This window comes from Meleagris gallopavo, chromosome 2 (genome assembly GCF_000146605.3).
Source record: "Meleagris gallopavo isolate NT-WF06-2002-E0010 breed Aviagen turkey brand Nicholas breeding stock chromosome 2, Turkey_5.1, whole genome shotgun sequence".
In the NCBI taxonomy this organism is placed as follows: Eukaryota; Metazoa; Chordata; class Aves; order Galliformes; family Phasianidae; genus Meleagris; species Meleagris gallopavo.
The window spans coordinates 49,755,866-49,781,612 of record NC_015012.2 but is presented as its reverse complement, the minus strand read 5'-3'; the positions used below and the strand labels follow the sequence as shown (position 1 = coordinate 49,781,612).

General features: G+C 36.6%; 1 protein-coding gene across 10 annotated transcripts; it reads right to left on the bottom strand.

Moving 5' to 3' along the window:
- Positions 1–172: 172 nt before the first annotated feature.
- On the bottom strand, positions 173–25,747 carry BCLAF1 (BCL2 associated transcription factor 1). 10 transcript variants are annotated; one of them, XM_010707233.3, is made up of 14 exons: positions 25,664–25,747; positions 21,059–21,197; positions 19,973–20,046; positions 17,063–17,190; positions 15,420–16,325; positions 13,437–14,108; positions 13,154–13,323; positions 10,470–10,575; positions 9,430–9,514; positions 8,589–8,764; positions 7,276–7,456; positions 4,082–4,228; positions 2,263–2,472; positions 173–2,113 (listed from the first exon to the last, which is right to left on the bottom strand). In XM_010707233.3, exons 4-14 carry the CDS (start codon positions 17,164–17,166, stop codon positions 2,108–2,110), a joined length of 2,763 nt encoding a protein of 920 aa, XP_010705535.1. In that variant the 5' UTR covers positions 17,167–17,190; positions 19,973–20,046; positions 21,059–21,197; positions 25,664–25,747; the 3' UTR covers positions 173–2,107. The 10 variants fall into 10 exon arrangements, with proteins under 10 accessions (XP_010705535.1, XP_010705538.1, XP_031408334.1 ...); XM_010707236.3 differs by lacking the exon at positions 25,664–25,747 and adding an exon at positions 19,219–19,320 and having other exon boundaries at positions 21,059–23,713; XM_031552474.1 differs by lacking the exon at positions 25,664–25,747 and adding an exon at positions 22,274–23,711.

Below are 25,747 nucleotides of genomic sequence, written 5' to 3'. Positions count from 1 at the left end.
AAAAAAAAAAAACAAAAAAAAACCCACCCCACACCACAACAGGTCATCACACAATCCAGCTTCAACTTGAGGTAGATGATGCAGACTATCTCTTCTGAGGTTATGATAGTAAAGTTTGGTCCTATTCGTTAGTTTCAGATAGATATAGTGCTCCCATTAAGATAGCCTCTGACACTGTATACCAGTTTATTGTTCTGCTCATTTTCTTGCTTCTAATTAGTATGCACAAGTTACATGCAAGATTTACTTCGAAAAATAATCAGTTCACATTTCAAATGGTTATTAAAAGATGCACTGTACACACAAAAGCAGGTTTTACAAAAAGGGTAGTCTGCCTAAACTTCCTAAAATGTAAGGCAGAAATTATCTTTTAGTACCTACCACTGAAGGGCAAATATTAATCCTATTTCCCTTTCTACACAGATGCTGGTACAGCAGTGCAATCTGAAATCCATTTTCTTCAAATACAGTTAGAATGCTGTTTTTTTTGCCTTCTATTATTTAGCATGGATAGGTCAGATGGTTAATCACTAACAAAGCTAGTAGGAGAGCAATGTATTTAGGACAAATAGATTTTCATTTTAAAAGCACTTTTTTTTTTTAAATACTGTAGACTGACTCCTATGCTTTAACTGCAATACTGAAAGGGCACAACTATTCAGAAAAATCAGTGTGAAAGACTAACTCATTTCTCACACCCTCTGCTAACAGCTTTTATCAAGTTACAACTTCAGACTTACACACTGGATAAAGTGGAATACTAAGAGCATGTATTTCCAGGGCATGGTAACAGAATACTTCACATAATCATTTAGTATATCCCGAGTATTTTTACTGATTCAAATTTTAATGTAACTTGCTTTATGTATTTTCAGGGGAATGTGTTGGGTTGGTGTGTGTTTGTTTTCCCTCCAAGATCTCACTTAAGGCTGCTGACGTGATAGAAAACTTAAAGACTTTCTCTTGCCAGATCACTTACCTGAAGAGGGGATTCCATATAAAAAAAGTAAAGAGGCAATTTAACAAATTGAAATCAAGACTGATATAAATGCAGCACTGATACTGCCATCAGTTTCTTAACTAAAATGTGGAAGATTAAGCTACTGTCTTAAAGCTGAAACTATAATCCTTGTTGACCCTGAAAATGCCACCCCTAATTATGGACAGCACCTTTATCTCGCAGTGATTTAAACTACAGGTTTAAAAAACCTCAAACATAGTACTATGTTACCCTTGACAAGGGAAGTGTCTTTTGATGATGGAAGACATCACAAGGTATTCATAATACATGACTAACCTGTTCTGGACACAAGTTACAGAACTAAGACAGCTGTAGAGTTTTGTATCAGCTGTAGAAATGGCAGAGAGCACTCCAGTTTTCAGACCTGTTCAGAGTTTCTAGCACCAGTGGTTTGGAGACAGGTTTCTAAAATGCACATTCCAAAAGAGAAATAATCCTGAAACTCACTGAAGAATTCATATACGTATGTATTCCTCAGGCTACTAGAGAACAGTGACAGTTACAATCTTTTAGTTTCTCTCTCTAGCATGAGAAGAAGAATCAAGAATCAACTTATTTCAAGACCTCCTGTAAATGTGATTCTTGTGAACTAATGTATAACCAACCTCATACATGACTTTGTATTCACATTATGACTGGATAACTATAATTAAAAACGTTTTTAATTAAAAAAAGCAACAAAGAAGTAGCAATCAGCTGATAAAAAATGCTCCTCCAAGATTTCAGGTGTGCAGAGCTGGAAGTTTACTTCAGAATAAAACACAGACATAGGGGAGAATCAAAACTTTTAAGAGTTGTACTTGACCATGTATTTGGACAAAGCAGAATTACACTGCATATAACAAACAGTAAAATTTCTTAAAAGTTGTTACAAATATTTTACTTTCTAACTGTACGATCATTAACATAGTTTACTATATCAAGATTTTTTTTTCCTAAAGGCTTAAAACAGAAAAACAATCCTTCTAAACTACTTCCAACAGTAAAATTTAAGTAAAATGCTTACATTCATTTGACAACAAAAAGAACATATTAAAAATGTTGTGTGGGTGGTGCAAAAGCTGCTCTTTCAGCTTTCTTCCAGGGTTATTCCTGCAGAAAGAAAGAAAACAGTCTTCTTGTAAACAGCTAATAACCAAACACTAAAAATATTTTTCCAAGTGATCTTCCACCTCCCCTCCAACAATCACCTGAGATTCTGTAAGAAAATTTCTGTATTTTGCACTTCACAAACTGCTAACCTTTTCCTCCTTGCGTCTGTCCTTTTCTTCGTTGTTCTCCATCGTTTCTTCTTCATCTTCCACAATCCCGTCCCCTTGGTATTTGTCATGTGTCCACTTCGGACTGCTACCTGACTTTTTGAAGTTAAAACGCCCTCTGCCACGCTGGAAAGTACCACGGCCCCTTCCTCGTTTGGCCCAATAATCCACACCATCATCTCTGTCATCATGCTATAATATACCAAACAATAAGGTTACAACACCTTAAATGCTGTACTCTGAACCAAATTTATACTATGTATAGAAAAAACAATGAAGAAAAAAATTGAAAACAATTCAGATAATCTGTATATTACATTATGAAACATATCCCTACAATTCATAATGCTACAACTAAAAGTACCTCGAAAAACCTGATTTAAGAGTCATTATTAGCTGTGGGTATGTCCACCGTGAGTAACAAACCAAATCTGTCACTTATTTTTTCAGTCATCAGAAATAAGTACTCACTATTTTTAGCAAGGAAAAAGCATTAAAGGAAGGAACTCTAGGAATGTGCTTCTTAATTTTTAATTTTTATTATTATTATTATTTTTTACTTTAAGGCAGAGAGAATTATTTATACTTAAGGAAAGATAACTGAAGGTTTTCAGAAACCCTGCTTTGCTTGTGCAAAGTAATGCAAATCATTCTTGAACTATTGAGATCTGATATTAACAATAGAGTTAAGGTTAGTCAGCATTACATTTGCTATCTTGGTGCTAAATACAGAATTGGGCATGTCTTCCATATCCGGACACAAAAGAAAATCATTTAAAATAAAATGTTACACTTGGAAGAATGATGAACACCTGTTCCAACATCTACTTTTTTTTAACTTGTGATTTGGAAAGAAATCTAAACTGTCAAACATAAGTAGCTTACTATATCATTCAAGTATTTACAGGGTGGCTTTTTTTTTTTTTAAACAAACATTCCTGAAGATGAAAAAACTAACAGCTCAAGTCAGTCATTTTTTTTCTAGCTATCATAGAACTTCCTTGTGAACAGTTGATCACATCTCTCTATATGCAGGTGGAAACAGGGAGAAAACTTTGTATACACATGCAAATTGAAGTTGTGTTATTTATTGGATTACCTGTTAATATATTTGTGGGGAAAAAAAATACTATAAGAAAAGGTCTTATCTTCACTAACGTTTTTCAATGGTGAAAAGATATCCTTAGAAGTTGGTATTGTTAGGGAAATCAGTTGCAGCAGAGACTAAATATTCAGTACACTAAGCTACTCACTGGTTAATTGTATCAACAGTCCTCCATTAATAATCCAGATGGGGGGGAAAAAAGGCATAACTAAGGTCATATGCCTATCATACTACTCAGGTAAGAACAGAAAGGCTGCTAATAGCAAAGTTGGTCCACATCCATCCACACAAATACTGTTAGCTTTTCCTGATCTTTTATTTTTGTGGGTTTCTAGATAAATGTACAGAGCTTGAATGCCAAACTGAGATAAACCCATGAAGACACAGCACAAGTCTTTTTGCTTTTGCTTTTCATATTTTTTTTTGCCAGAGTATGCCTTCTTTCCTATCTCACTGATAACTAAGTTTTAGAGAAGAATTCCACCTTCAGCTTCTCTTGTCTTTCTGCAGCAGGCTGGAAATAACTGAAGCTGAACTAGGCACTGCAAGAACTCGGGTATTTTCTTGATTACATAACTGCAGTCACTCTCTCAACATGCATGCAACTTTTGTAGCCGTCAATCTCCTTAACACCAGACATAAAAACGCACTCGGAAAAAACAAAAGCATGCATAAGATAGAATTCTCTACACCCACCAAGAAATATTTCTTGCTTTTTGGGGTATATTCAGGATCCCACTCCTCTTCCTTCGGTCTCTTTTGAAAAGTAGTATTTGAGTTGCTGGGACCAGTATTTGTTCCAGCAAAGACTCCTCTGGCTCTTCCTCTGCCCCTAATTCGAAACTGATTAACCAAAATGTTATTTTATTTAAGCCATTTACATAAAACCACAACAAAAAGCTCAAGTTTTCTGTACTGAAAATGCTCATTCTGTTCTTAGTTCAAAATATAAAACTATTTTATAAGAAGTCACATACTACCTTAAGTAATATATTCAAGCATTCACTTCAAAATAGTGATTCTACTAAACATAAGAGTTAAAACAAGTACACCTGAGTTCTTGGTATAAATTAACCTACATTCACCAAAGTGAGATTTCCTTTGACTGCTGGTAAGTCAGTCTGCTGCAACAAAGGTCAGAATAAGCTTCTGAAGCCGTTTGCAGACAAAAACAAACAGAAAAGCCTAGACTGAAGGGAGGGGAAAAAAAAACTTTTGGGGAGAAAGTGAAATCACTTAGGGAGATAATCGTATCTGTCACGAGAAAATGATTTTAGAATACATACAAATAATGTATTCTGCAAGTAACTGTCTGCTTTGTGCCACTCATTCTCAACTGAGATTCAGCTATGCATTTTAAGACAGATTACATTTCAAATGAGTAAACACTCCTTATCCCAAAAAACAACTCTCTCTATTGTGTAGAGCAACAATCTTGAAGCATCTTTAGTGTTCTTTATCATAAATTAACTGAACTTTAAGATGACAAGATTAAAAAGTTTCACTGCAACACAGAAAATATTTAACTTAGAGTACACTGAGTAGTAATATATTCAGTTTCCTCAGCATGCAATACTTTCTGCAAGCTAAAGACTTAAGCAGGAATTTATCCACACATTCCCCACTTAAGAGAAGAATGGTGAGGTTAGGAAGATAAGATTATTAAAACCTTACTCTTACTACAGAACATGTTTTCTATTTACAAGCTAATTAAAAACAAAACTGGGTCTTCACAGCTAACAGAACTAGGACTGGAAATTAATTTCATTTATTAAAACTAAGTATGGCCCATAAACAGACAGATGTAATTAACTTGAAGAAATAAGAAAAGAGTTCTACGCACACTTAATTCCAGTAAGGTCCAACATCTAATGCAGAATTTATGCTGGACAGCTTTAAAAATGCTTTGAATCAGTCTGAAAAAGTAAAAGGCTACAAAACCTTCCAATATACTTCAGAAATTAAAAACATTCTACTTATCCTTATTTCTGTTTTCCTACTTCAAAATTATTCAGAGCATTTATGGTTTTATGCTACATATAACAAGCACGGAATTCAGCATTTCAGCCTATCAGTACACATTAGTGAAAAGTCAACACTAACTTAACAGCAAACTGACAGTTTAGCTTACAGAAGGATTTCCTCTACCCAGTCAGCCACACTCCCACCATGGTGTTACAGCTTCCTATTTTAGGGAGTATTTACAACAAAAACATTTTCTTTACTCCAAAACCAAAGAAGTACTTACTTGAATTCAGACACTATTAGCCTAAATCACAAAGACGTTTCTACATTAGTCATCTAGTAGTATCTTACAATACTACCCACTCTGTACCCTGAAGTAGAATATTAAAATCAACAGGTTGGCCCATTTAAATACTTCTCTTCAGTTATTGTTTGCTTGATAAGCATTTGTGTGACCGTGTATGTCATTACAGATCAATCAGTTATTAATGCAGTCAATAACTGGCAGTCACCATTAATCATATTATTAGTAACTAATACATTTCCACTTCATAGCTACTTAAATTTCACATGAAGTACTATCTCTCTTTAAGACACGTATAATCTGATTTTATAAAGCAGTAAAGCTGGCACTGATTCTGAGATTAAAAAAAAAGTATTCTCTTCATGAGAAGAGAGGATTTTAAGCTCTATTTTTAACCATGTGCAGCTAGCTTATGGACCTAGGAAGTGAGTGGTAGTCATATACAGTACCTGTACCATCGAAGTGTTGATACATTTACACCACACACCTGTTCCTTTGTTAATTATATATAAGAACAATAAGGAGGGAAAACTGAATTTTTTACATTAGAAATTTGGCACTTGGATTATTTTTTATTATTATTATTTTTTTTTTTAAGTAGCTACAACTCTCAAGACTGAAGATTCAAACCTTAAGTGCTGCACATCTCACATGCATTTTAGACAACCTCTTCTCTGCAGTTGAAAGCTTATTTTGCACTACTACAAACAAGCTATATTTATATCAAACAATGCCTCTTTACCTTATTTTGTCTTAAATACAAGCTACACAAAGGAACTATTGGGAAAAGTATGTAATTACTCCTACCCATTCTCTTTTGTCCACCCACAAACAGACCTTTAAGGCATTTTTAATTTTTGCATAGATGTTTTTATTTCCATTAAGGCCTTTTCTATTACTTCTTAATCTTTTTTAACGCTGCTACATTTCCCAGTAAGTTACGTTAATGTGCAACTTTTACCTTCAAAAATGTTATGAAGACCATGAAGGTCAACATGGTATTTTCCAAATCTCAATGCTAAAACACATTCCAGAGCTAGATTAATATAAGCTTGCATGCTTATTGTGGCTAGTCCAGGCTACAGAAAAACTGGAAAGTACCAAGTGTACTATTTCTTCTCCCCAGTATAGTTCTTTTCCAACATCAGTGCCAGTGTTTCATTGTGTGCCACTCTCTCTATTAAATAATTTGCAGACATCACACACAAAGGAGATCAAAGTAAAATTGAAAGTTATGGAGAAAAGAAAACAAACTGTAGAGAGTAACAGGTAATAGATCACAAGATTTCATCTTTATAGAAAGGTCAATTTTAATATCCTGTTAGGATACAGTGTAATTACAAAACAGCAAGGAAGGAATAAACAAGAAATCATTTTTCCAATCCTTACACTAGGGTCTCTAATACTGTACTATTGAATATTTATACACCAAATAAGACTTCTATTGGACAAGGCTGAAAGAAAAGCACTGCAGAATTGGTACATCATGTAAAAGAATTCAAGAATCACAACTATGAAAAGGTCTACACTAACATTAAGTACTGCAACAATTCATTTAATCCGTTACACTATTGTTACAGTCTTCATCATTCAGGGGAAAAATAGGAGAAATGCAACTTACAAAGGTGCCTCTTGGCCTGCTGACTCCTGCAAAACCAGAGTATTCTTTCTGTTCGTGGTGAGTTTTGAACTCTTCATCTCTTTCTTTCTTGCAATCCTTTTCTTCTCGAGAACTGGATGAAGAAGCAGATGGAGAGGAAGATGGAGAAGATCTAGCACGGTCCTGCTCTCTTTTTTGCTTACTGAAAAATAAAAAGATACACTGTGTGCTATTTTAAAAGCACTAGACAGACTGTAACATGCTATACTAAAAGGGGTTTCTTTATATTTAAAAAAACTATCCCCCATCTGGTTATAAAGCCACACATATACGTAATGTATTTCAGATGCTAAGGCAAGATATAGTTTCACTTTCCAGCCTCTTCTTAGACATTTAAATGGACTAAATGTACATTACTGCTAGTGAGTTGGAAAACACCAGTCTGCAAACTGCAGAATTTTTCTAGGTTGCCATTAAACGTTTTGTTACTTTTAAGATCTGCCTTTCTCTGAGGCAGAAAGAAAAAAGCAGAAGCCAAAGGGAGGAACACCCTCAAGGCAAAGCTTTACAGAAATTTTACATAATTCAGTTTGCATACTGTTGAGAACATACAGTATGGGCTGCCCTACGAAGATGCCTGTATGAATTGCCAGTGGAAGATAATGTGGATACCAGAGTCAGAAAGTATATAGGAAACAGGAAGGATAAGTATTCATTGTATACCCAGTACAAAGCAGGATAATAAATCCCACAGCAAGACTTTTGGTAATTCCCTAAAGTTCTAATTTGACCCAACTTAAAAGACATTACTCAAAGGAAGGCTATATCTGATGAAACTCTTACCACTGCTACACAGTATCCACTGAAATATGCTAACCTTTTTTTTCCTTAGAAAATAGACCACTGGCTTTAGGAGAGAAAAAAATAAAAGATTCCCCTTCTCACCCATGTTAAATCTAAGTATCAATAAGATTCTCATACTCTGGGTGTTATGAGTTGAAAAAGTGCGGAATCAAGCATAACGAACCAAAGTTCTTACACAAATTGTTTATAGAAATGTACTGCATTGAAGTCCAACCTCCTGATGTAGCCTGGATAATAGGACAGATTAATTTGTCATTTTTTTTTTCAGTGTTAGCTTGCTATTCCAAAGTTTTTGTCCTCATCCACCATAAGCCGTGTAAAAGACAGATAATACATATTTGCTGTAAAACAAATAATTTTATTTGTTTAAATTTAAACGTTCCATTAGACATCGACAATTGAAAGCAATTAAGCTTACAATTACAAAAGGTTAATTGGAGGCTAAAAACCTAGAGATTTCAAACATTTACCTGTCATCTTTATAAGATTTGTAATCCTTGTAATCTTTTGAAGTTTTCTCCTGCTTTCTTGACCCACTGGATTCCCTGGAGCCCTTTGAGTCTCCTCGCTCTTTACTTCGCTCTTTTCTACGGCGGTCAATGTCATGCCGAAGATCAGCAGAATCACATCTTAATTTTTTATCTCCCTGCAAGCAAAAACATGTTTCTGACTAAGATTTTGAAAGAAAACATCCAGAAGAGAATCTGTGGGGGTGAACCGTGCCTCAATTTTCAAAAAGACAAGACAGAATTTAAAACAACTCTTTACCACATGAACTGAGCTTAAGTTGAATGCCCTTTACAGGCTAAATCTGAGAACAGCTAAGATTTCACATTTTAAACAAGCGTTCCCATTGAGCCAGCAGGACATGTACTGTCTGATGCAGACTGATGATAACATACTTTCTGGTAGGATATCTTGGTATACATTTTTTCCAGTTAATTATAGCTAGCAGAGCACATGTACCTTTATACATTCAGCCATGCTACTGTGCACATCAGCAATTTTTTCTCCTCCCATTCATTGCCTTGGACACAAAACGTGCCAAGAAACAACCAAAAGAAAGGAAGTTAGGAGGCATTTTGATCTTATATGGCATAGTATCAATACATTCATGTTGTACTACACAAACTGGCTTCTTAGTAAGACACAGAAAAAACTTCTGAAATGCAAATATTCCACATAACATAAGTTGTTCTAAAAGACTGAGGTCCACAAACTCACATAAAGTTAGAAGTTCATATTCAAAGGGAAAAAAAAAAAATCACATTAAGTTTAGAAATAGATACTTAACATTTACTTAGAACCTACTTTTTGACTTTCTTCTTTAAAGACCCTCTCTTCACCTGCTAAACGGGTATGCTTCCTCAGGGCACTTGGAGAGATGTCAATCCTCCTAAATGTAAAATAAAAGCAGTGTCTAGCCATACGTGTATGCAACTGTCTATGGCCTCACACAGATCAACAGAAGTCTGAATAACAAGGCACTTTAGCAGCAGAATAAACTCTTGCATATGAAGTCCCACCATCTGAATACAGAAGCAAGCCAAAAATTAAAAACCTTGGTTTTGTTCTTTGAAGTATACTAAAAGACAAATACACTAAAATGGCTGTTTGATTTTTTACATTTCCAGGGGAGATTTCAAGATAATTATTCCAGAAGATTAGTATATATAGCCAGTTTGATATCCAACCTTCAAAAAAAAAACCACCATCAACACTCACAGCTTGTTGTACAGTTAAAGTTACTTCTCAGTTAAGAGATCTTACAAAGCTGAAAACTGAGATCACATAACACCACACACACAACACAAATACAGTATACACTGCATCATCTAACCAGAAGCACACGATCAGAAATTACAACAGCATGCCTCTCTTCTTACCTTTCAGGCTCTAGGATTTCAAGAGAAAAAACTGCTATAAATTAATAGATACAAAAACTAAAGTGATACGAGATGAAACATTTGACACTGAAGAATAAAGCTGAAGATAAAAAAGAAGCCCTGTACAGGCAAGACATTTCTCGCTCAATATTTGAGCACTGTATGTGAAAAAAGTAAACATATACCAAATGAGATGCAGAGGTAGAAAAAAATATATGCTATAAAGCCACAGATGAAGCCAGAGTTGATTCATCTGAGTTTTCTTCTACAGAAACATTTTTGTTTGGTTTTGTTTGTTTGTTTTTTCCCAGGGTTTGTTGTTGGTGTTCTGGTTTGGGTGTTTTTTTGTTTGTATTTGCACAGAAATCAATAAAGTATTACATATAGAGCAGAAATAAATATTTTGAGTTCTTGAACAAGAAATATTAGCAGATATTATCTGAGACATAAGCAATTAACATATACCTATGTATTTCTGGGCTCTTTTGCCGAGTGCAGTGCTCTTCAGTTGCTTTTTGATATGCAGTGAACCTCTCATTTAGGGTCATTCCAGCTGACTTGAAGTATTGCTCTGTTGGTTACAATAGAAAAACACTGTTTCATTAGTTTAATTCAACTGACAGGTATTTTACTCCTGACAGAAAGGCAAGTAGCAGGCAAAAACAATATTTTCAGTAAAAAATATCAAAACAACAAGCAAGAGTGAGTTTTTCCTATTCTTACACATTCTGTAATCCAAACAAAGATACAGTGCACAGAATCACTGCAAGTCTACTTATAACTACACCATGGCTGTATTAAATCTAATTCAAGCATCATACATGGATTAGACTTGTTCATTTTCAGTGACATTTTTCTCTAATGAAATAAAGGAACAATTTAAGTGATTTTCTACTTTGTCCATAAGAAAAAAAACGTAAGATTACTTCGAGTCGTGAATATTTGCAAGTACATTTTACAACTCATCTCAACTTTAAGTTAGCGTTAATTCAGTGAAAACATTTAAGTAATGTATGTTTCAATAACTACAAGGATGACCTAACAACAAGCCATCTCTTAAAATAATACCATTTCTTGATTTGAAGTTTTAACAATAGCAATTCAAGATAATTAACAACAATCCAAATGTAAATAAATTTAAGCATCTGGCATCTTGGCAAACCTGACAACTTCTCTGACAAATTTTCTCTTGCTTTCAGAGACAGTTAAATTAGCAACAGCAAACTCAAGTTTTCAAACCAGCTCAACAAATGTGTTTAAATGTAATATAGAAATACATAAAGTCATGAGCTATGAAATGTTACATATGAAGCAAGCTATCTGCTTAACAGGTCAACATACATCTGTATCAACTTACCGCCCGGCATCCAGTATTTGTCTCATAACCAACCATTAAAACTTGAAACGGCCACTACAAGGGTAGTGCCTCAATCATAATTCCATCAAACACAGGAATTTGAGCTAGCAACTCTGTTTTTATGCCATTTTTGCCAGGAAGACAGAAGGTTCAACTTTGCCTGTTTGGCATCTGTATCTTTCAACAGCTATTTTAGTTTTGTAACATGGATTTTGCCATTTCAAAACACATTCCAGGACCTATTTATAATGAAAAAGAAAACATCACTGGGCATTTTCAGCTCTACATTAATCAAGAGCTGTTCAGACTGGTCGCATCACACCAATAATGAACATAACTTCAAATCGTCAAAATAGTTACTAAATCTGATCACAGACTGCAGTAAGTTTGAAACGCATAGAGAAGTTCTCCTTTCAAAAAACAGTCATAACTTTACATATACTAAAAACTTGACTAGATACTCTGTTAAGCTGTCATATTTACCAGTTATCTGTTTAACACAAGTCTACAGAAAAAGTCTTAATTTTGTGATCAATACATAAGAGTTTCAATAACATTTCACCTTCAGTTTACATGTGCCATTTAAGCCAAGCTCTCATTGGATATAGACTGTGATCTCTTATCAATAAAATGATTTTCTAGCAATGATTGTTACACTCTAAGCAGGTGTCCCAATAATATTTTGAGTTTGCTATGTTAATATAACCTACTACCACTATTGCTTTTTTTTTTTTCTAAGCAATTCAAAACACACAGTCATTTGGCCTTAGCTGCCTACAGTTACTTCAAAAACAAGATAAGACTTGAAAAAAACACCTCTAGCACCAAATCTTTCCTATTTTAAAAGCTAAAGTATATTTAAAACAATGCACACAGATAGACACACCCAAACTTCTCACCTCATTTAGCATTTTGACATTCCCCTTTTATATGATGATATGGTAAGTAACGTTCACCAGCAAATTCTTTCATAGTATATTAAATACAAGAATAAGACAACAGCCTGGTAAAATTTAAGTAAATGCTACAGAAAAAAAAAAAAGAATTTAAAAACACTCTAGATATCCTCACTGGATTTTAAGGAATTATCTATTCTTGAATGAGAAAACTTTGCCGGTATGTGACTTGAATAAAATACACCCACTTTGTCGGATTTTTCCCCCCCCCACAAGGAAGTACTTTAATTTTATTATAGCAAGCAACAGGCACTAATGTTTGGAAAATAATTAGCATATAAACAATTGATGGAGATTTACTTAACCCATGCTAAGCCTCTAGAAGTTAGATTCTCACATCCAACAATACTGTTAAGTACGAATAAAAAGAAGCAGTGTATTTTAAGATCATTTAGAGAACCACTTCTTACACTTTATTAGTTTGAGACCAAAACCAACTTTCCATTAAACATGTGGATATGAGTTTTAAGGTGCTCCAAAAGGAGATGCAATGCTATATGAAGTGGTGAAATGACATTCAAATAAAATTAAAGTAAAAAGATTAAGCAATTTAGTATGCTTAAGCTTTAATAAAAAAATTTAACAAAGTATGTGCTACTTTGGCTTAAAAATTTAACAAGAAACATAGTATGACTATTCTAATTCTCTACAGTGCTTGCTTTTTTGATACTTGTTTTGGTGGCTATTATTTCTCTAATTATTATATGTATACCTCAAAGGAAAAGTTCAACTATATCAACATTAAGAAGGCTGAAATCTTCCTGTACTACAGACAGCAAACAGTCTTAGCTAGCAGTCTTAAATGCTATTGCTGAATGAGTAAATTGAGCACATACCTTTGACATGATGAACCAAGGACACTATATGCTGAATAAATGACTCTGACGTGCTTTTGCTGGCCTGTGGCAACTTAATGTGGTCAAAGATGGATCTGAACTCTTGCTCCTTCTTGACGGAATGGACAAGTGTGCTAGCAAGCAGCCTGTCTTTAGTCAAGGAAGCGGGTCTAAAAATGCATCAACAACAGAAAAGACACACAAAAAGAAACCACTAGTTTAAATAAAGATGAGTGACAATGCAAGCAGGTGGAAAACCACTTTGTCAAGTGGAATAATTTACCTATTGGAATCGTCAAGAGGTACGGGTGCCATTTTGAGTTTAACTTCAGGACGATGGGAGTCACTGGCTATCATTTTGATCCTAAGTGGGCTCTCCTCTCTGAAGGTGGATTTTTCTCTCGCATCCAGATTCTTGTGTAGAGGGGGACTGTAATCAAAGAGTTCTTTGAGCTTTTCAGACTTTACCTGCTCAGGTGACTGAGTTTCTTTCTTCATCATTAGTCTCTCAGAACTCTTGTCTTCGTCCTTGTGCTTATCTTTTGTTGTACTAGGCCTTTCCGCTATATAGCCAGTCTCTTTAGGCTTATAACTTTTCTCATCTCTAAATCCATCGCTCTCTCTATTGCCCTTCATTGTTATTTTAGATTTGTATTTGGTTCCTTCCTCCTCAGCATTCCGGTGAGATGCAGTAGGAAAATTTTTACCCTGATCTGCCAGGACAGACTTTCTGAACTGTCTGTAATCCTCTGTCTCCTCTGTGTCCTCCCCTTCAGAGTCATTAAACTTCTCTTTCCCAGTCTCTTTATCAACGAAAAAGTCTAAAGTTTCCTGATCCTCCCATTCCCTTTCTCCCTCTGTCCTCCCTTTTTCTGATCCTCTCTCCTTCTGGGCCTCCTTCTCCCTGGTATTACCCCTATCAAGCAGGTATACTCTAGACTCTTCATCTGTGTACCTGTGGATAGCAAAGAAGAGACTGGTAACTCTGGATTGCATTCATTCCAGTTCACTTGCATTCCTCTTTCGTGTCAATCCCACACCAAAAAGAAAAAACATACTCCACTGAGCCATTCAATTTCAGCAAGTAAATTTCACACAGTTCATACTGTACTAACTGTCATCTACGCACTAGTGGAAACATCTGAAGAAAATAATGCCCTTCTGTAGAACACGTAGAAATTCTCCACTAGAGTTTGTAAAAAGAGCTAGTGGTTAGTTTGTTCATTCTAATTTGGTACACAGCTTCACATACACTTACACCAGTCCTTTTTCCCAATTAAAATAATAAAAAACTCAAATCTGAATTAACTGTATGTCCTAACTACATTCACAAATTGGTTTTAGCTACAGCTTGTACACTATCTTCACATAGGTCCAAAACACATCCACCAGAAGCAGTAAGTCTAACCTCAAGCAAGTCTGACTTCTTGATTATTTTTTTTTTTTCATTTTCCATCAGTATATTTTCACATACTAAAAATCACTGACAGGGCAAATTCGTTTTTAAATCATGTGACCATATCTATTTCTGTCTATAATTCATTTTTCTAATAAACCCACCAAAATGCACGGTAAAGTAGAAAGAAACAGTCTTAACATCAATAACGTAAGATAACTTCCTTCTTCAGTTGCTACTGTATCAGGTATATCAAATATTTTGAGAACAAATTTGGAAAAGCATGCATTCCATTGTTCCTCACATCAGTAAAATTATGTCCCAAGAATATTAAGACCTACCCAACCTCTTAAGTAACAGATGTCAAGAAAAAGTTGTCACATAGCACCATACAATTAGCAATGAATGCTGTTTACGTTAACAAAAAAATCAATCATAATACATCTCCGCTTTCAGACTTTGCATTTCAAATTACATAGAGCATTAAAACATTAAAGTGCTTGAACAGAAGTCAGTGTCAAACAAGCAAGTCTGATCCATCATTCATTAAAATATTAATTAATATTTTTCTGAACAGTAAATGGAATACAGGAAGATGTACCACAAACAAAAAACACGAAGGAGTCCTACAGGGATACTGATCCCTGTCCCCACTAATCACCCAACAGGAACTTGAAGCATCAAGGAGGAGAAAGTTCTATTCTAACCAGACTAAAATTCTTAAAAATATTCATCAGTATTTCATATTCCCTTTTCCAAGGCACAGTGATGATCTTGTAAAAATAAATAAATAAATAAATAAATACTGTTACAGGGTTTTTTTGTTGTTTTTTTAAAGTTGCAACGTTAATTTTACAGTTTAATTCCTACCTTTTCAGAAACTTTCCACCTTTTACAGTTTCCTGTTCCCCAGTCTCAGGATAAAACGAACGTGTTCGAGGCTCCTCACGGGGAGCACTCTGTGAAGGGATTGTCTTTGCAGGGCTTCTCCTCGAAGGGATGTGATGCAATGGGCTATTCTGAGATGGACTATAACGGCTAGAACCATTTCCAACGGAACCAGAGCCAGACCTCTCAGGACTATGCTGAATGGAATGGGAATGTTGAGGTGTGTCCTTTGCTGAGTGGGCTGTACTAAGCAAAGGGGCATCAGAGCAAGATGAACTCTGACTAGGCGGGGTGGCAATAGAAGGACTGTGGGGTGACCTTGGACTGTTATCATACGCTGAAAGGCCAGGCCAAATGTCGCCAGAAGCTGCTGATGATTTATTAAAATCGTCAAGAGATTCTGATGGGTCATGTTCAAACGTATCTTTCTGTTCGTCTTGTGATTTATTTTTCAAAGGGCTATCTTGCAAAGGAGCCCCTTCAGTTTTCTTTGCCTGCTTTTCCATAGACCCACGTCTTTTGGAAGAGACAGGTGATTTGCTGTATGGGGATGAAGAACGAGATGAAGAGGACCTTGGGGACCTGGAAGATCTGTAAGATCGACGAGATCTGCTCCGGGACCTCTGTGAAGACACAGACCTTCGCTTTGGACTTCTGGAACGTGAACGGCCACGCCTAGGGCTTCGGGAGTGTCTTCGGTTCCAGACAGGCCTATAACCTCCACGATGGTATCTACCACCTCCTCCTTGGTAATACCCTCTACCTCTTCCTCTGTAACCATAGGGACGTCTCATTCCTCTATTATTTCTGTAATCTCTGCGATAATCTCTAGAATAAACACGATCCCTGCTGCGAGATCGTGAGTATGTCCTTGAACGAGACCTAGAACTAGAATTAAAAAACAAACGTTAACATCTGACAACTGGAGACAGAAAAAGAAGTGCCTCAAGACTAAATGCTAGACCTCTCTAATACAGTCAGAATGGTAAATGCAGAATAACAGTCTTCAAGTAAATTTTGCAGTATATGATCTCTATTTTAATAAACATTGATCCTCCAAGGAATTGTGAAACTTAGACTTCAGCATCACATGATTAAGACGTTACCAGCCTCAATGGCTTGCTCTGCTGTTTTTGTTTGGTTGGTTTAAGAGATCACCACCACTCTGGAGCATGGCACTCAGTTCTCCATCCACCACTGTTCATAGCCTGGAACACGACATTAGATCACCTCCAATTTAATTGGATATACCAGCCTGTAGACTGCAGCAGCTGATAAGACAGTAAACACTGAATTCTGCCATCTCTTATTAAAGAAGTGGCTATGTCCAATGGTAAGAAAGTGAAGGAAAAGACTGGAGGCAACTGAGAAGACAAGGTAAAGTTTATCTGCTGAAGCCTTAAGTTACTCCAGACCTGAAAAGCTACATGAAAAAGGCAGAAAAAACTATCAGGGAAAGAGACAGGACAATTAAAATGTCATGTGAAAGGGGGCAGAAGAATTAAATCAAGAACGTATCAGGAAGAACCATTAGCATTCTGAAACTATACCGAGGTACAGGAAAGATACAGGAAAAGAGCAGAACAGTCAAATTTTAAACAAACAGAAGTTTGACGTGAATATACCTGTATCTCTTTTTTCTAGAGTGTGACCTGGATCTTGATCTAGAGCTGGACTGGGATCTGGACTTCGATCTTGAAGAATGTGATCTAGAGTTAGATCGACCCATTTTTTCCCAGTAGATAAACTTCTTCTGAGAAGGAAAAACAGTTGAAGGGAGGAGAAAGAGAGGGATGGAACTATTTAGAGACCATGTAAATAATGTAAGATTTTAATCCTCTAAAACAAGAATATTAGGAAGAAGTATAGCACTACCTAAACAGAAAAATTTTGAAGAAAATACATTAGCAACTTAAATCTCAACATACAACATTTTAAACAATATAAGACTTAACACAACTACAGTGCAAGCTGTTTGTCTGAAAAGATAACAGGTTTCTCAGGTTTAATTGCAAACTGATCCTGTATAAAAGGAGATGGAAATGGAGGCAATGGAAAAAAACATTTCTACAAATTAGGACAAGAAATAATGCAAGTCTAGACCATTATACATTTGTGATCTAGATCTAAACTAAAACTAAGCTATAACTAAATTTAAATATTCTGTTCATTTTACATAGTTTATAGTTATGACCACAGAATATTGGTCAGAACTGCCACGTACTCCCAGCCCTCCTCCTTCAAATGAAGCCTTTGAAATTTCTACTACTCAGGCTGGAATCACTGTGTAGAGAAATTTTTATTTTTTTTATCCAAAGCAACATGATAATTCAAGCCTATACTTGAATTTGACTCAGCATTTGTTCATTTCTATTCTGAGACAATTCTATTTTGTTTCACACAGTATCTTTCTGTAAAAAATGTCCAGCACATAGCTAGACCAAAACATGGTGCAAAAGCAAGCAATCAGCCAATGGGTCAGGCCCAAAGGGTTATACTAAATGGGGTTACAGCAAGTCAGTCACTAGTGCAGTTCCCCGTGACTCCATTTTAGGGCCAGCTCTCTTAAGTGACTTGGCTGTAGGACTAGAAGGTGTTTTGAGCAAACTTAATGCCAATACGAAACTGGGAGGAGTTACTGATTCCACTGAAGGTGGAGAGGCCTTGCCAAGAAATCTAGTTGCAGACAGCCAGGAAGGCCAAACATATCCTGGGGTCCATCAAGCATTGCATTTCTAGCTACTCTACACTGCACTGTTGTAGTCTCACCTTGAGTACTGTGTGCAGTTTTGGGCACCACGGTACAAAAAGGACATAAAACTATTAGACAGCATCCAGATGAGTGCTACAAAAATGGCAAAGGGTCCAGATGGGAAGACATGTGAGGAGTAGCTGAAGACCCTTGGTTTGCTCAGCCCAGAGTAAAGGAGACAAGAAGGGGAAACCTCATGACAGCTATGGCTTTCTCAAAAGGATAAGACAGGAACAGGTACTGATCTCTCTCTGGTGATAAGGAACAGAACCCAAAGGAACAGCATGAAGCTGCAACAAGGGAGGTTTGAGTTGAATATCAGGAGAAGGTTCTTCACAGTAAGGGTGGTCACACACTGGAACAGCCTCACCAGATAACTGGTTACAGCACTGAGCTTGCTGGAGTTCAAGAAGCATCTACACAACACACACAGACATATGGTCTAATTTTTGGGTGGTCCTGTGTGGAGCCAGGAGTTCAACTCAGTGATCCTTAAGGGTCTCTTCCAACTTGGGATATTCTGTGATTCTGTAATCTATGACTCCACAAAGTTTCAGTGGAAGTCTAAAATATTCTCAAAAAGCAACGTATAAACTCTTTAATTTCATTTAATAGTAACAATTTTACCTCATTAACTTTTTCTTTTGAGATTGTCCCGCTTAAAAAATAATGGGCTGCAGGAGAACAACAGAATATAAACTGTTGACAATCAACTATTCACGTTTTCAGCCCTTAATATGCTATCTACAATTATTAATAACCACCAATACAAATGGAGGAAAAAAAAGAATCAACTTTTAGCATTCTTCATTGCTTCATTTCAAGCATGAAATCTCCAAATTATCATAATGAAAATACAAGCACAACACAACAAGCACTTTTTGTTACAATGAACTTTATGCATATAGTTGATATATTATCTGAGAAGAAATACTGAAGACAAATAAATTGAATTACAGCTCAAAGTTAACAAAAATCACAGAGATTTTATACACATGTAAGCAAATCCAAAAGAAAAAACAGACCAACCTTTCCCTATCACTGGTCACTCTTGCCCCATTTAACTTTCCCCCATCACAGTTGCACTGAGTCTGTGTGGCCCCAAAGAGACTAATCTCATCTGAAACTAACCTAGGGAAAATATATATTGCATTATATTATATATATTTTTAAAATAATATATAATACAGTTTTAGCCTAAACTAGCTTTCTAATTAACTAAAACTATTTAACTCAGAGAATACATTATAAGCTGTCTGTAAAAGGCTCCTTCCATTTAAAAAAAGTAAATGAACATAAAATCAGAAGATTGATTTTAATTCTTTATGTTCAATTAAATGCACGGAAGAGGGACTACAATCTCTTATGTTATCTAGTTCATAGACAAGTTTTTAAACAGCTACAATACATGAAGTATACCAATTTTCCTAGAGCAACAGAAAAAATGGTTTTCTATTAAAAGGAAATTTCAGACCAAACTTTAGATATACAGGAAGTCTACACAACCTAATTTAAGTATTAGAGGAAATGGAATATTGGATTTTCCCTGTACAGAACAACATTTGTACATTTGCATTCTTATGCATAACAAGTGAATACGTGGTACACTAGTTGACATTTACATATGAGACAATAGTTGACTTATACAGAACATACATTAAACTCAGATTTATATAGTTCAGTTAACCATCAACATAAACTTTAAGAAAAAAAAGCAACGTTGATTTTTTGAAATGGTTGGGTTCAATCAAAACACTTAAAAATAGAATTAAATTCACCTTACCTCAAGCCACAGGTCTGTGTCAATCAATCAGTTATTTTAAAATTCTCCGTTTATGCTTTCAGCAACACAAATCCCTACAGAATAGAAAAAAATGACCATGAGAGACAAGTACTTTCATGAAAGGATCATTAATTCCTGGTTAAATGGGTTCAAAGATTAAACTGTTTATCACGAAAAGGCAACACAAGAAACAGCAAATTTAGTCCTAGCCTAGTGAAACCACACATTGAGATATGGAGCAGCTTATGTGTTAGCTGCTGCCAAGAGCAAATTATCAGTCCTTAGTCCTGCTTCCAGGGCTGTATAACCTTCAGCCCTTAAACCTTTCAGGTCCTTCAATGAGAAGGTTTCTGACAGACACTCAGTGTTCACTTTCATATGGTTAAATTAACTAAGTTAAGTTAACTAACAAAGACCCAAACAAATGCCAGATCGAGATTAAAAAAGAAGACAGCATGCAGTCAAGAGGATGAGGTGGCAAATTCATGTGAGAGTTTGAACTCTTAATACACAGCTTTGTACTTAACTGAAATGATCTTTTTTTCAAAAAAGATACGGGATATGGGCTTAGTAAAACAGCAGCTTTATTTTTAGATTTCTCTGCAACATTTATACAAGAACTATTCTGTTACAGTTTCCTATTTAAATAGGAAACATTTGCATAACTTTAAATAACCAGCATTTTTTTTCTCAAAGAAAAAAAACAAGTTTTTGCAGGTAAATAGAAATAAAATATAACTGAAATAACCAACCACTCTCAAAAGTAAGTTTTTCACTGGCCTCAACCTTAATTACTTCAAAGACTTAAGAATATACAAATATATATTCACAAATACACACTTGTAATCTGACTTGATATTAAGAAAATTTTCAAATGCCATGAAAGTGACTCAGAATTTTGTCCCAGTTTGATACAGACAGGCTGGATCTCCTAGAAATTCTGCATTTCAGCAACATGCTCGTTAAAGCCAAAGACGTTAACTGTTCCTAAATCACACTTGTAGATGAAGGAAAAATTGAAAACACCTGAACAAAAAAAAAAGTAGCACTTGTTTTGATAAACCCTGCTATCAAAATTCCACTTACCATTCACTAGTAGTGACCAAGATATTTCCAATTTTTACAAAATATATGCTTTAACAAGTTAAAGTTTTTACTTCTCATCATCAGCAAGCATGAGTCTCTGAAGGAGCACAGTAGTGTATCGGACCATTTCAGATCTTGTCTAGACAAAAGGTGAGATGGCATTAGCTAGCAAAGGTTAATTAGAGCATTCTTACACAGAAAAATTCATACAAACTTCAGCTAAGTGGTTGAAGTTCAGTGCTAGATTTTAAAATCAATATTTACTATATTTCGATGTTATCTCTACATCCAAGTTTTAAAAACAATTGGCTGCTGCTAACTGAAATCAGAATCCTAACTTAGACAAGTGTTTGCATCACCCATGGGATATACCATGGCTACTCTTTTTGCCAACTACTTGAAAACAAGAGTGTTGAATAAAAAACCTTAAATACTGAACAGAATATCTCAACTACTTTCAGTTTTGCTTCCATTTAACTGTTACAAATGCTTGACATGCAAAAAATCTTTTTCCAAAGAACTTTCACACATGGGAGCAGAAATGAAAACACTGTCTAGACTTTTTTTTTTTTCAAATAAAGGTTTGGCAATGCGTATATTCTTACAGTGTGCAAGAATTAAAATAGTTGATTGATCTCTATTACAGAGAATTTGAAAAACAGTGGTACATAAAGAGTTACATCACCAGCAGCCTCTTCCTGGGGACTCTCTTGTCCCCACTGTCACAGTCTGAAGTCACATCATGTCAGGCAACACAACAAAAAAGAGAGATGCTATACACATCACATTTCTAAGCAGTAACATTAATCCACAAATCAAAAGACCAGCTGCCTCACTTACGTGGCTGCATTAAGCTTATCTCTTGACCAGTCTCAGGTGACCTAGAGGTTGCAAAGCTGTGCATGAAGAATGTGATGCAAGATGCCTACTGCTGAGCATTTAAAGAAGGAACACAACTGCAAGAAACACGGTCTATATCTAAAACACCAATGCTGTTATCTGCGTGGTTCTGGCAACTCGAGCTTCTTTTCCCCTTGCTTTCTGCACTAAATGTGGGAAAATCGATGCTAAACTCTCAAGCATTTCATCACGGTGTCAGAAGAAAGCTGGCTATTACAAAGGAAGCTTCTGTAGCTCGACAACATTAAGTCAGAACAAGCTGGCACTACTCGTGTAAAGAAACAGTCCCATCCCCGCAGTTGTCTAGTAACTCACATTCCTGATGGTTTTCTCCCTTATGCCAGCACAAGTATTTGAGCAGCCACACTGTGAACCAGACCAGAAAACATAGAGATCACGTGATTAGTTGCAATACAAATGATTTTGCAGTATGGCTCATGACACAACCCCACATCTGGACCACGACAGGTAAGCTGCAAGTAGCCACCATTCAGGATTGCTTCCTTTGGCAGCAGTGCAATCTTTAGGCTTCCCTGAAACTAGCTTTGAAAGGCAGCAACAAACTCTGATCTTAAGCTTTTTAACAGTACTTGCAAGCAGAGTGCTGTTAAAGAAAACATACTACCAAACCTTGACACAGCCAACTGCATATCTTTCCAGAAATGGATACTGAGTCACATTAGTAATCAAGCAGTCAGTAAGTTTCTTAATGTAACAGCAGTATATACAGGTGCCTTAAATCAGCCTCAGCCACCAAGCAAAAACAAGATATGCCCTACAATCAGCAACACTACAACGAGGAAGTAGACGTCACTGTATTTTTCTTTCAAACATTCCAAATACTTAAGGATAAAAACCTGTTTCTGATTCCTTTTAAATATTTTTATGAGCCTTTCTCACTACACTGATGTTAAAGCTTTTTGACAGATACTGCAGACACTACATATCTGCTAAACACACTAATTCAGAAATTCTACACCATATGGAAGCTTAAATAGGTATTTTAGATTAATTATCCACATTTATACTAGCAAAACACAACTAAAATAATACCGAGCTGAGAGAGAGAGCAATCTCATACTTACTTAATAGCTGTTATTACTCTTGTTTATGCATTACTTGAAAGCTATCAATAAGATTTAATTAAAAAATCTTGTTAAAGAAACTCACAAGCTGTTGTCAAAAATGCATTTTCATTCAGAGATCCAAGCTTCAAAAGAAAAAGGATTATACAACAAGAATCAGGGGATAAGCCAGTCCTCAAGAAATCCTACAGAATTCCTAATAGTCTTTCATTATACATATGCTAAATTAAAGAGAAGTCGGTCTTTTTAGGACAGCAATGTAAGGCACCTATTCAGTGCTTGTGTATCTGCCATAAAATAACCACGCATTCTGATCTATTCTCTACCTCCTCTTGTTTTAAATGTCCCCAAGTTTAACGGCAGCACATTACAAAAAACAATAGAACACAATTCATTAGCAACTGTAAACCTGTACCTCCTGGATAATCACTGCCCAGAATTCTACCAATACTACTGAAATATCATAACAAATTTAACCAAACTACCTCAGGCTGTACAAATAAGAGCTGGGTAACACATTTTCTTCCTACTTCATTTTTTTTCCCTACCATTTCTATCATCGACCTTTCTTACCATCTTCATAATGCTTGCATGATTACAAAAACTGAACAAACTCACATAAAAAAAATTACAGCATGAAATTCAGCTGAAACAGTCAAATAAACAGAACATTTGTGTAAAAATATAATTCCTAATTTATCCATTTTTAGTACAAAACTACAGAAAGTATATGTAAAATTATTTAACAACCAATCTCCAAATAGAAGCAAGAGCAGCTCTGTAGAATAATCGTATGATTGATAGCTGTTCTGTTATGTAAAACTAAAGACAAACATAACCACATTTCTCTTCTAACTAAAAACACCAAAATCAAAATGATTATTTCTATGAATTTTGTCAAAACAAAAACAAAACAAGAGAACTGCTGCTATTTTGTTTGGCTTTTTTTTTTACTTTGTTTGTTTGCTTAATCAGATGTTTTCATACTCCCTTCAAGAGTGGTTTCTACAATCTCTTTACAACAGTCTGCTGACACAAAGGGCCATCCTCCCCCTCCTCACTCCAAAGACTGATACGCAGAGGTACGCGGTGAGCTGAACTGATTCAGAATAAAAAACATCAGGAGAGAAAGACGAAGCTGACTTTAGAGCCACATCACCTTCCAGATCCAGCTTACCACAAGGCTGGGTGAGAGCCAATGCCAGCACAATGGCCAAGAAAACAAGGCACCTCTTTTGAATACGTTCGGGAAAAACTCTCCCAACAGACTGAATAGAGTCTCACATCCTTCAGTGGTTTCCCTTACCTACTTCCACTACACTTAAACAAACCTCAAATGCTCTCTGGCATTCCTTATGCTCATAAAGAACAAGTGCTCCTTCACAACCAGCCAGAGTCGAATCCACCTCAATAAGCGTAACCCATCTACAAACAACAGCTCCCTGCTGCTTCAAGTTTTCTGCAGCCCCCACTCCAACAGGATCTTCCTCATTGTATGCGTGCCCTGTCACATCTCCAAGGAAAGCAGACATAGCCTTCACCTGTGGACTGCTGGAGCCAGCCTCTCAGAAGCTTTACTCCAGCCAGTCAGCTCAGGAGAGAGCCAGCCACCCTCAAGTACTGATACATGTAACACATTAAAACTCTTCCAGCCACTCAGCGCTGCTGTCACTCAACACCAGAAGGGATCAGTAGGAGGAAGCAACTCTTCCCCCCTCGCCACCAGAAGCTACATGGTCGAAGTGCGTTCTATGCTAAAATTTGTCCCTTCTTGCTTATCCCCTTTGTTTAATGCAACAAAAAGGAAGCACAAGAAGGAAAACAGCTGGGCAGTATTTTCCTGGGAACCCATACTCTAAATCACCCCTTTCCAAATTGAGAACAATTTTTCTGAGAGATGTTTTTAATATACCTACAGCAAGCCATTATTTAATCTCAAATAGCTCCGTAAGTGACTGTGGAGCACTCCTTTGTTTTGCATGCCCCCTGGTCCTCCTGTAGGAAAATTTAACTGTTAGAGCAAAACTTTGATCTTTGTGATAAAGGAGTGACAAGTCGTAGCGAGGTGTTACAGGATCACCGCCACACGCAAAACAAAAAGCTGATTTCTTTATGAAAACTAAAGGTTCCGAAGCAAACAATAAAGGACAAGAACCTGGAGCAGTGGTACACCACGGTGCGATAGGGTTGGGGATGTAACAGCCTCGTTCAGGGAGGGGCACAAACACCAGCAACGAGGGGTCGGATGGAGATTTCTAAGGAGGGCAGCGAAGGCCCAGCAAGGGAGCAGCAGCAGCACAGCATTAAGGCATTAAAACACAGGGGCCCGAACAGCTTTCAGGCCCGAGGGGAAGTTCCTGCCGCAGGCCCAACACCAATAGCACGCAGGGCAGCATCTCCTCACTCCAGCACCCTTTACTCCCCGCGAAGGCAGCAGAGCGGTCGCCCATCCAGTGACCAACGCTGCTCGGCGACCCCTCGGGCTCATCTCCCCCAGGAAGGGCGGAGAGGGCCATGGAACCAGCCGAAGGTGTGCGGGCCCGCCAGGAAAGGGCAGCCTTAGGGAGGCCTAATGAGCCCGGAGCGGCCCTGGGCCACCGCCCTCCCTCCCCTCCTCTACCTTAGCTCCCGAGGCGCCGTGCAAGCTCGGGGCAGAGCGCCGCCGGCTGGACCCGACTCCCGCAGGAAGCGGCGGCTGCGGCGC

What these genes read in the sequence shown, in the direction of transcription:
- BCLAF1 (XM_010707233.3), bottom strand. Translation starts at nt 17,166, where the DNA reads ATGGGTCGATCTAACTCTAGATCACATTCTTCAAGATCGAAGTCCAGA. An exon ending in GGTGGAAAGTTTCTGAAAAG is followed by an intron (nt 14,109 to 15,419) that starts GTAGGAATTAAA and finishes TGCTATCCACAG; the next exon opens with GTACACAGATGAAGAGTCTA. An exon ending in AAGAGCCCAGAAATACATAG is followed by an intron (nt 9,515 to 10,469) that starts GTATATGTTAAT and finishes TTTTACATTTAG; the next exon opens with GAGGATTGACATCTCTCCAA.